At 41.7% G+C, this 11483-nt stretch overlaps 1 protein-coding gene across 1 annotated transcript in view; it reads left to right on the top strand.

The window, feature by feature from the left end:
* Positions 1-11483, top strand: part of pola1 (polymerase (DNA directed), alpha 1) — a 77999-nt gene extending 66516 nt beyond the window's left edge. The window contains exon 37 of the mRNA XM_066699207.1: positions 10177-11483. Within this exon, the coding sequence (XP_066555304.1) occupies positions 10177-10313 (137 nt within the window). The 3' untranslated portion in view covers positions 10314-11483. The remainder of the gene's footprint in view (positions 1-10176) is intronic.

The raw sequence follows: 11483 nt of genomic DNA, 5'->3' as shown, positions 1-11483 counted from the left end.
GACAAATTCCAATTACTTTTCCACTCGAAGCCCTTGTTTAGCACGGCAAGTCATCCGACAGTAAAATTATAAATACAGATGTTGTCGCACTACACTGTAATCAGAATTTTAATTGAAATTTTAATGATTAAAGAGGGTTTTTTTTTTTTTTTTTTTTTCCTCCTGACTTCCCTTCATACTTGGCAAAGTGGGAGAAGTGTTTTATCATGTCTCGTGGGGTTCAAGATTAGGCACAATGCTGCACCTTGCACATTATGTCCTTGTTGACAGCTATAATGTGTAAGGTGGTATTGAATGGAGAAACCAGTTTGAATCAGGATTTGGTGTCCCTCTGAAGGCATGTGTGAAGGGTCTCACAGGTAGATGCTCCAGGCATGAGTGCAATTCTTTCTCTGCTCCTTAGAGGGGTTATTTCAGGGAAGCACTGAAGTTTGCAGTCACATGGGTTTGATGCCTGTGCCAAATAAGCAGAGAGACTGGATCTTTCTCCTGTTCTGAGTTGAATTGAAAGCAAAACCGCATCATTGGAAAATAGATGCCTGTATTTATGCGTTGGTGTATCTTGTGAAGCGAGTCATCATGCACTATAACCCGATGGCTTAATACTAATTAAATACTGTTGGCTGGTAATAATACTATTCACATGACCTTAAAATTTGATTTATGCATGTAGTACAGGGGGAGAGAATATTAGTACAGGGGACTCAGATGGGTTTTAGTTCTGAATCACATTAATTAACAATCTGTCGGGCTCTTACTGTACTTTAGGGTGTCCGGCAAACCGTATGTGCTCTGCCAGGCCAGAAGTTAGAAAGGGAAATTGGGATATCGAGGTTACACAGGAGGCAGTGGGAGTGTGGGGGAATTCTTTCAAAGGGGAAACAGTTTGGATTCAACTTTTTCTTTCTATCCATCTACCCCCTCCTCTACCTCCCAGCTCAGCTGCTGCAACCCGCGAGGAGGAACACGGCCTCTTTTTTTTTTTTTTTTTTTCCCTCCTCTTCTCTCTTCCTCACCGAGGCATTTAGTGTCGTATCTGGCAGATTTTTTTTTCTTTCCCAGTGATGAGCAGGGAATTGCTTTTAAAGTGGGCATTATGCCAGCTCAGCTGCACAATAGAAAACCAATCTTCCACCATTCTAGTTTTGATGCTGTTATTGTAGCGTTTTAGATAACTGCTGCTACGAGAAGAAGAAAGAGCGACAAAAGGGGGGAAGAAAAAAGGGAAGGGGGGTGGCTTGAGATGGCGGGGTGGAGGGGGGTATTTAAGGGGGAGAAGAAGAGAGGGAGAAAAAAAAGTGCTCAATTGCTACCAGTTAGTCAAGTTAAATCCAGAGTAGCATTAAAATTACTCTGAAAACTGTTTGTCAGAGGTCGCACAGCCCGGAGCTCTGCAGCCAGGCAGCGGAGACGGCCCGTTTGATTGGTCTGGCTGGCCACGGCTTCACACTGCACTGTGCTGACACCGTCTGTGTGGAGCCGAGGCGCTTTACCACAGGGAGCAATGCGAGTGCTGTGTAGGTATACTTTTCTAGGTTTGGGAATTAGGATATTATGCTGAGCTTTGGCCATATGAAGGTGAGGTTCCACGACCCACAGATTATATGTTTGCATCACAGCACCAAGCACAAAAATCAGCAGACACAAACCCTGCTTAGCTAGTATCTAGTACCTTGGTCTTTATGCTCTATTTTAAGTATGGCCGTTCTTCCTAATAGTATGAAACCTGTTTGAGTTGGGTATCCGGGATCGTTTCTGGCAGTGCACCGCAGCAGAATTGACCTAAAGGACACCAGCTGAAAATATCCAGAGGCCTTCCTCCCACAGCCTCCTGACCCACATGTTGAGAATATGTGATTGTACTGGACAGACGGTAAGTCTCAGTATTGTCTTGGGATGTAACATCTCGTATCACTGAATCAGGGCAGGTTTTGTTGGCTCCTCTCAGGTCCTTGCCACATCCCATGTTTGAAGTAAGGCCCAACCTCAGTACCTGTTTCCGCAAATGTCTGCCCTCTGTGAAACAATGTCAGCAATCATTTTAAAACATACCCTCCTCATGGCTCTGGTTCTGGATAATTTTCCTTGCTTTAGTCTAGCTGTCATGTCCCACACCAGTGTCCTTCAAACTTTGCTTAATCAAAGTGTGTTATTGTGGTGCATTTTGGGGAAAAATTCTTCAAATGCTCTTTCACACAAGACCTGTTTTATATGTAGAGCAGCCGGTCTGTTCTGGGTCACCTCTCCCTGCCCGGCTCAATCAACAGATTAGGGTGCTTTGGCTCAGTGTGTGACATCTCGGGTCAGCTATGTTTCCCCTGGTGATTTGATGCTGGGTCCACCTTGATTATTTGTTGTTGTTGCTTTTCCTGTTAAAAGCTAATTGAACTATAACATCAGGCATAATTATATCCCTCTCTTGAATTATGTGAAAGCACAGCTGACACTTCTAGTTTTATTCCCTTGTGGGGATGAAGCAGAGTCCTTTTTTTGCTTTTGCATTAGTAGAGTATAGAATTAATGTAAAGCCCAATAAAATAACACATGCGTTTTGTGAAGCAAATTATTCCCATTACGTAATTGAAGTGTATTACACGGTTAGCAGCAATGCATTGTGCGCCCGTCTCGGTAATACAAATGTAAAAGCAATGATCTCTGTGTTCTGCGTTCTATTTAGCAATAAAATGAAGCTTGTGGAAGGCAGATAAATGTGCTGCTGCAGCTTGCGAATGGCTTCAATTGCAAAATTGCTGGTTTCTTAGCACTACTATTTCATCCATAGGCATATTTTCTTTTCTTCCTCTTTCACAGACAATTATTTTATTTCCTCTGCAGTGCCCGTTTCTTTTCTTCATACACTCATGTACCTTGGGCATTTTGATGAAAATTGCTCTCTCTGGCAGGAAAATGCGCACTTTCTCCCTCATCGCAGGCGAGTCTGCAGAGCCAAAGGCCTCTGTGGGTTCAAATGCCTTCTCTCCCAGCAGGAGATGGAAGAGAAACGAGTCTGGCATTGACAAAAAGAGTTGGCTGATTTTTCCTTCCCGTTAGATTGGGGAGTGTCGTGAACCCCTCTACTTCCACACACATTGTTTACTCATTGTCGCGTCGGCACAGTGTGGCCCAGGATATTCACCTGTAAACCACCGCTCTGCCTGCTCCCATGTACTGCAAACACCAAGCCTGGGCAGCCATCGCCTCAACAGCCGAACCCGCTGCATTGGGCATTTTGTTTTAATGTAGAGTCATTGGTTGTTTACAGAATTAATTTATTATAGTTATAGTATTTATTGTATGCTCTGGTAATTGGACATACCTTTTTTAGTATCTGGGAAAAAAAAAAAAAAATTGCACCCCTTGCAAACGGGATGTTTTTCCTTGACCAACGTGCAAATAGATGTTTGTGCAATGATGCCTCATTAAATCAGAAATAATTCCCATTGAAATATGATGTTTTAGATAGTGGTGTCAGGAAGAATAATAAAGTCCCAATTTGGGTAAAAATGTATAGCTGTACAGATTTGTCAAAGTCCAAAACTCAACGCAGTGGTTGAGGGGTGGGAACAGGTTTCACGTGTTGGCATGTGAGTTCAGTACTGAGGAAAATAAATATCTTGGGCTAATGAACGTGCCTAGTTTGGAGCTGTCAGGCGTCTTTTACCATCCCCATCATCTCACTAATGGAAAACCGTAAACTGTCAACAACCTAAAATGCATGTTTAAACACTTATTTTTTTTTCTTTGTTTTTGCTGTTGTTTCTTGCTTATGTTGCTTTGCTTTGTTGAGAAAATAAATGTAGATGGATCATTTTCTGCAAATTAGATTGGAAAAATACATAGGCTTTTTTTTTTTTTTTTCTTTCCTCCCTCTTCAGCATGATAGACATTAGATTGTTTTCCCCCTGATCTTGTGTGTTCTTGATATATAATTTGGGAAGATTTTTAACTTGAACTGTTCCTTTAGTGTGAAATGTACAGCTGGTTTGAACTCTGGCCCTTACAGGAATAATAATTAGCATGCTTGCAAAGTCTCCTACAGCAGACCACTTGAAGGGAAAACCTCGAAATGCACCTGAAGAGAACCATTTGTATAGATGTTGCATACAGAAGGCTAGAAAGCCCCATACTGGATAAAGGCAGTTGGTGCCTAATTAAGTTTGATATAAACAGCAGTTTCTATTCAGTATCTCGTGCTGCTTTCTTTAACTTTGTTTTCTGTGCTTTGTTTTCGTATTATTTAATAATTTGTACAGTGCAAACCCTTCAGAACCTGCTCTGATGAAACCGCACCCCACACACATGTTCACCCCTCATTTCATAAACCCGTAAAGCAGCCTGGATCCAGGAGACAGGGGGACGATGAAATAAAAGCTGAACAGGAATGATCTATTTTCCAAAATGTTTAAATATGAAAAAAAAAAAAAAAAGATGATTGAAATTCACAGGACATACTATGGCACTGATCTACATGTAAAATACAATCTGTATTCCTTGATTGCAGGCTACCGAGTTAAATGTGGAAGCAATTTCAAACACAGTTTGAGATTTTCCATAATAAAACATAAAAAAAATTAAATATCCAATATCAATGGCTCCTAAATCATTTTGAACTCTGATTTCATTCTTCCTATGAAGAGCAATTCATTTCCCCTTTTTATTCTTTCTCTACTCGCACTCTTTTTTTCTCTGCCTTTAAGTGTGGGCAGAGTGATTATGGGCGCACTGTAATGTAATTTTGCTGCATTGATAAAATAAAAATTGTCCTTTATCCGCTTTCTGATAATGCTCAATTTATAGGCTGGCTTCTCCGCCACCTCTTCACGGCTTGGAGAATTCGGTTTCTCCTCCCTCGCTGCTCTCGCGGAGCACTGAGCTGTTTGAAATCCACTGGTACAATTGTCAAATCAATTATTCATTCTCTGCAATTATGCTCGCACAAAGAACATTTTGCTGGTCTGAATGATGATTAAATTAACAGCTATTCCAGCTGCCTGATAACATCTAATAGAATATTCATAAGCACCAAAATGGAATGAATTATCTCCATTAACTTCATCATGCTCACTTAATTACATGCTTGTTATTGTATTTACACCTTGTTAGATAGCACTGAGGCTGATACAGTGACTGGCCGGGTATCGCAGAGCGCCTGTCACGGGGCAGTTTAGTATGTGGTTTTTTTTTTTTTTGGTGTATTTTTTTTTTTTCTCTCCAATTTTTTCTTTTTTCTTTTCTCTTTTCTTTCTCCCTTAAAGGAATGCTGTTTATTTTAAATACTTGGGATTAGGGGGCTTAGCCAGACCGTGTTTGGAGAATAGGGGAACAGGGGGTGTGGGTGTGTATACATATACACACATTATTTATAAGATTTTTATTTATATATATAATATATATATGTGTGTGTGTATATACACACACATATATTCATATGTGTAATATATATACACGTATATATTCATATGTGTGTGTATATATATATAATTCGTGTGTGTGTATATATACATTTATATATATATATTTTTTTTTTTATTATTATTATTATTATTTTTATTTTTTCTATATACAGGAATATATATAGGAAAAAAATGAAAAAATAAAGTGCCTCTGACAAGCTCTGTGGCTCTTAAGTTGCTCTCTTTCATCCACTCCACACACATCACAAAAAAAGAATTATTTTATTCCATCTTTCAGAAATGATGACATGATTGCTTTTGGGTAATCATTTACCATTCTTTTTTTTTTTTCTTTTTTTTTTCCCCAAGCAAATTGTCTGAAGTAATAGGTTCTCAGAATTACAGTATGTACTGGTCTTTATCCTCCTCCACGCAGAACTTTATTTGAGCTTGTCTTCCAACATTTAACCTCTGTCCTCCAATGCGGTTGGGCTTCTAACTTTATTTATACAACATCATGTAATGGCTTTCTCTGCTGCTTTCCAAAACACTGCCTCCAGTCGGCTTTGATCGTTACAGATATGTTTTGGAGGGAAAAAACGAACAAGATGTTCTTCTCTAAGGTCATTTACGCTGATGGAAATTCTCTCTGCTCTGTATACTAGTTAGTGAGATGGATGGGCGCAATCGAAGACTCCATCATTAGATATCTATCCGTGTCTTTTTATTTGTGTGTACGTGTTTGTATATTTGAACAGAGGTAAGTGTAGGAGTGTATAGTACATTGTGATTTTTACGTTGTTTTCAGGTATCAGTTCCCCTTAGTAATATAATACATTCCTGAACTACAATGTCAACTATTTATACTTCTTTATAACTTTTTTGTGCTGTGTGTCCATTTGGTAGAACTGCATCATATTCTGGGGACAGTGGCCAGTGGTCAGCAGTGTCACTTAAGTGGTCACTTTTGATGGCAGTGCCAAGATCCAGGCAAAAAGACTGGCATTGTGAATGTGACTTCAGGGATGCTGTCAGAACAGCCTAGTCCAGTCCCTGGTCAGTGAGTGTTACAGGATGGGGGCACGTCAACCAACGCAAGTCTCCATTCGTCTGTAGTGTAATAGGTGTGAAGGACACAGCTCTTTTCAAGTCCGCAATCTGAAGTTGTGGTGAGGAGAAACAGGACCACTTCTTCTAAACTCTGTTGTGGGGGGTTTCCAGTCAAACCACCCAGATCACCAGGGCCATCATGACGTTATCTCCGGCGATGCAGCATGCAGGCCCGTTGAACACCTTCTTCCTGAAACCAGTTCTCTCAATGGGTCTACAGAAAATGAAGGTCTGAGAAACATGATCAAGCCAGTAATACTTGAATAAAAGGATTCACATCAGTAGGTCTCTCTTCACTATGGCTTTCTTCTGAGCCACATGTATTATGATTCCTCAAAAAATAAATTCAAAGACATTAGCAAACACAGTATCTTGCAGAAGCTTAGTTGATAGGGGATGTCTTTTTAATGTAATTTACCCAATGGATGATTGTATGAAGCAATGTATTTTTTAGCTATGCCCCATCAAACCATTTTATCAGAAAGAGGCCCCTGACAAGATAATTGGAAGGAGATACTGACCACATTGGCCACCCGTCATACTCCGGGGAGGTCTGTTCCAATCATCAGGGGAACAGTTGGACGTAAAAGCTTTTTGGATGCCTGTAATAAAAAGAATGTTTTCTGCTTATGCTGCCAATATTGATGGCAATCAGATTTGTGCACTGGACAATCATAAAATGGAGTTAACAGTCAGCTGCATACGAAGTCAGTGCTTTCAAATGGAAAAGTCATCAGGCATATTTGTATTTATTTATTTATTTAGTTTGTTGGGGATTTTTCCCACCTCCTCCTTTCTTCATCCTCAACACACGAGGCGCAGTCGCAGTTTTCCCTGCTGGCTGGTCCGGCAACTTGTGCCAGAGAGCTCGGATGCCCCTTTACACGCAGCTCTCCGGCAACAATGGCAGACTGATGAGAGGGGCGGGGCTCTGCTTTAATCATGTGGCGAGTTTTCCATCTTTTTTTTTTTTTCTTTTTTCACCGTTTGAATACCACGCTGATGGACTTTGTGTGACTTGCAGAGCCTTGACTTGTCAGTCTAGCCTCATCAGTCCTATTAGTCCAATTTCCTGCCTGCGAGGAATTAAATGTGCAAAGAAAAAAAAAAAAAAGAACCCTCTCCTACCTTAATCTGAATGGTTCTCTAAACATTTTTTGTTTTGTTTTTTTACTTGTAAATGTTTTTGTGATTTTTATGTGCAAATTGATGCATATTTTGTTTGATTGTGTAGCTGGTTTAAGTGCATATATACAACAAATTTGAATTGGTGTGTAGGGGGGTATTTTTTATTTTTGTGGTTTGTTTTTTTGTTTCCATTGTTTATACCAGTAAAATACTTTTTTCTTCCTTAAGGGACTTCCTCTTTCCCCTTGTGGAGGCCCAGTGTTGAGTTTTTAAATGGTTCAGTCCTTCGCAGTGTTTAAAGTGCAAACCTCTCCTTTGTCTTGCTTGAGCTGCACAAGGATCAGAGCTGGTTGTCATTCTTGCACAGCTGTATGGCAGCGTAAATAGTCCCCTTTCTATCCAACCTGGTGGGAAAAGTCAATATCCCATCAGCGGAGTAGGTAAACACATCAGGGGCTGTGTCCTCTCTCTCATCTTCCCCTGCTCTACATTTACTGCGCAATCTGAAATCCCTCCTCGCTAGCCATCGGCCAGGCTCCATGTCATTCATATCCGGAGTGCGGCTCGAGAGCCAGCTGTGACGGTAAACCCCTCATTTTCTGTCTCGCAACCCGGCCTTGCAAAGAAAAAAAAAAAAAAATGGGTGGAAGACACCACCTTACTTCCCCGGAAATGTTTTGCTTCGGGAGTTAAGACGAGAGGTTCGCCGATTTGTGGAGATTTGCGGCCGAGGGAATTTGCTGCTGATGTTGGTCTTTTAATCTTAGCTGTAGAAAACCAGGGCTGAGACCTTGACCGATCCCCTCAGTCGATCCTTTTCCTGCATGGCTTGCTTAGTTTTATAATGCCCCAAGACACCTGTTTTTGGGTATTTTTTTAAACCATTCATTTTACTTTAAAAACATGGCCATATTTCACATTATTTTATTTCTAATCTACATTTGTTGATGAATGCTCCTCTGGGCTGAAGAACACTAAGGAGCTGCAGCATCAAACACAGCAGGAAGAGGGACTGGGCTTGTGGTCCCCCTCAGTCTGAGCTCCTCTGGAGCCACGGTCGTGGTGGTTCGGTCCAGAAGGAGAGCTCCAGCCCGCTCTCAGTCAGAGGGAATGGAGACAGCAGCCCCTCAGAAGTAAACCCCCAGTCCCTGAGGGAAGTTCCCTGCAGTGCCTCGGGGCTGTTATTATCTGAATGATTGCCAGTCCATTACCTTTTCGGCAGGGCTCCTTGCCGAGCAGGAGCTTGAGAAGCAGTGTTTGAAAGTGGAGGAGTCAACTAGCAGATTGACATTTCAGTACACTGGCAGAGATGTGCGGTTGGTTACTAACGCTCCCCTTTAATAACGATGCCCTTGATACTGTAAATTAATTAATACCAAATCAGGCCATTCAGGAGGCTCTACTTTCTTCAGTGAGTTCCAGACATCATCTCACTTTAAATAATTGTGTTTCTGGCTAGTTTTGTAGGTGTGAGAGATCCCATAGGATTGGTTGGCACTGGCCAAGCAGCTATTCCTTTTGAAGTCTTCATGGCAGTTTATAGAAAGCCTTTGTCCTCTTAGTAGATGTAGAAACTCACTGGGTGGTGCTGGGGTTGAGTCAATAGGTAACTCTCAATCAAAAGCATCTCCTGATCTTTGTTTGGGTTCTGAGTAGGTGGGATTGTGTTGGCATTGCTGTAGATATGATCTTCGTGGTCCAAGCAGAGCTACCAGTAGCCACAGAGGCTTTCGTGGTTGGGTCATGGTTTGGTCGGGTGTTGGTAGCTGTTGGTGCTGTCCTGAAGTGCACAAGCAAGGCTGGAAAGTGTTCACCATCATGGCACCTACAGATGATTGGGCACGTCACTTTATTCTCACTTCTACTTGCAAAGACCCACAAAGTCAGTCAAATCTCAAGGCCACTGAGAATTGGGGCTACACTTACCAATAGCAAATGGGGGTCCCGGAAACTGACATTATACCACTAACTTCCTGTTCTGTCTTTGCTAAATATTTGGATACGATGCTGTAGCTGCTCTAGAGGAGTGGGGCAGGGGCTGTGGCGGGTGGAGGGGTAGGGGTGCATAGCTGGAAGTGCTCAGTTCACATCAGCAGAAGAAGCCGCTTAAGTCGGCGGAGCTGGGGGGACGGCGTGTTGGGGGAAGCCTGTCAGAGCCTCGCAGCTCAGCCTCACAGCTCATTTGGATCATGCTGTGGTAACAAGATAACTGAATAGCAGTTGCTGTTTGTTCCAATTAAGGTTTGTCAGTAATTCTTTAGGGAGATTTGTGAAGTTAAGAAAACCAAAGCGCAGGATTGCTATTATTAACCTGATCGCTCCCCCCCACCCCCAGCCCCCTCTCTTTTGTCATTTTAGAGTGTGTGCGTGTTCGTGTTCAAGTAAAGTAGAAATAGCATTACTGCGTGGGTTTGTTTATCCCACTCTGCCCTCCTCAGCCCCCCAAATGAAAGTATACTTGACAAACACTAACCCCCTCTCGTGCCGCCCCATGACAAGTGAAAGTATTCTGGCCTAAAACGCCTGTCCATCTATTCCCTTGTAGGACAAATCAAGCGCTACCTCTCCATGAAGGACGGGTATGGCAAGCTGAAGAAGGTGGCTGACTGGGCCCTGCTGTCCAGTGGATACTCGGAGGTGAACCTGAGCAAGCTGTTCCAGACCTTCACCAGCCTGAAGTGATGCTCCACACAGGGGGGGACCACCTGAGACTGCAGCCCTGCTGTAGGGGCTCGGTGTGCGAGATGCAAAGGGCCGCTCCCCTCCCATCACTCCAAAAGACACAGAGCTCCCTCTCTTCTCCTCACAACACACTCAGACACTCAGACCGGCTTATTCATTATCCTCAAGCTGGTTTTGCCCGGTCTTGGCGGCCATTCCCCTTTCAGTGTGCATTTCTTCAGGTGAGCCTTTGCAAAGCATTCTGGATGGTGAATGTTGGTTATCAATATTTACTAAACTAAAGTCATATTTATTCCTGCTGTTTTGGGTGGGGATATTTGTCCTTTTTTGTTTTGTTTTGGTATATATACTGAAACAGAGCCTGAAACTCAATCCTACCTGTATTTTTTTTTTTTTTCCTTGTATATATCATTCTCTATCAATTACTTTGGCCAGAGTCCCCCTGCTTAATGGTCGATCGCTTTGTTTTAAGCTCATGTCTGAAAGAACTGTGTCCTGTCCCAGGATTCGTGGGAATTGGCTGCTTTTGTAGTATCTTTAATCTTTGCAGTGGTCTAAACCTCTCCTGGCAAAACTGCGTATCCTGATACATGATGGCGAGAGAAAATGTTGAATGAAAAATAAGAACAATAGCCACTAAATGACACGGGTGATTGGGGAGTAATACCAATTTAATAGATTCTGAATCGTGTAATGACTTGCTTCTTTTTCTTTTTTTTCCCCCCATGTTGACAGTTTGGCAATTAACTGTAATGATATAAAATTGTACTACAATTCAGAACTAGTTTTTCCACAATTGGATACTTGTTTAAAATGTCCCTTAGATTGAGAGTCCGTTTTTTCAAAGCGGGGGGGTTAATGGCATTGTTAACATGCTCTGTGGCTGCGGGAGCATTTTTGGAACGCTACAGTATCGCCTTGGAGGGAATGTTTTTACATTTATATACACCTTTTTGTAAGTTAAAAAAAAATAAAGTAAATAAACAATTTTATTCTCTTGTCATGATGATTCAAAAAGCAATGTTGTTGTTATTTTTTTTTTACATTTTTCAAATATTGTGACCTTTTTTCACTGTATGCTCACGGTAAAGTAAAAAAAGAAAACATTAACTGGGATTTTAAGCAGTCTGTGATATTGTCAACAAATAAAGATTTCATTTGCATTTTCAA

The sequence above is a fragment of the Amia ocellicauda genome, chromosome 3, assembly GCF_036373705.1.
Source record: "Amia ocellicauda isolate fAmiCal2 chromosome 3, fAmiCal2.hap1, whole genome shotgun sequence".
In the NCBI taxonomy this organism is placed as follows: Eukaryota; Metazoa; Chordata; class Actinopteri; order Amiiformes; family Amiidae; genus Amia; species Amia ocellicauda.
This window is presented reverse-complemented; position numbering and strand designations above follow the sequence as displayed.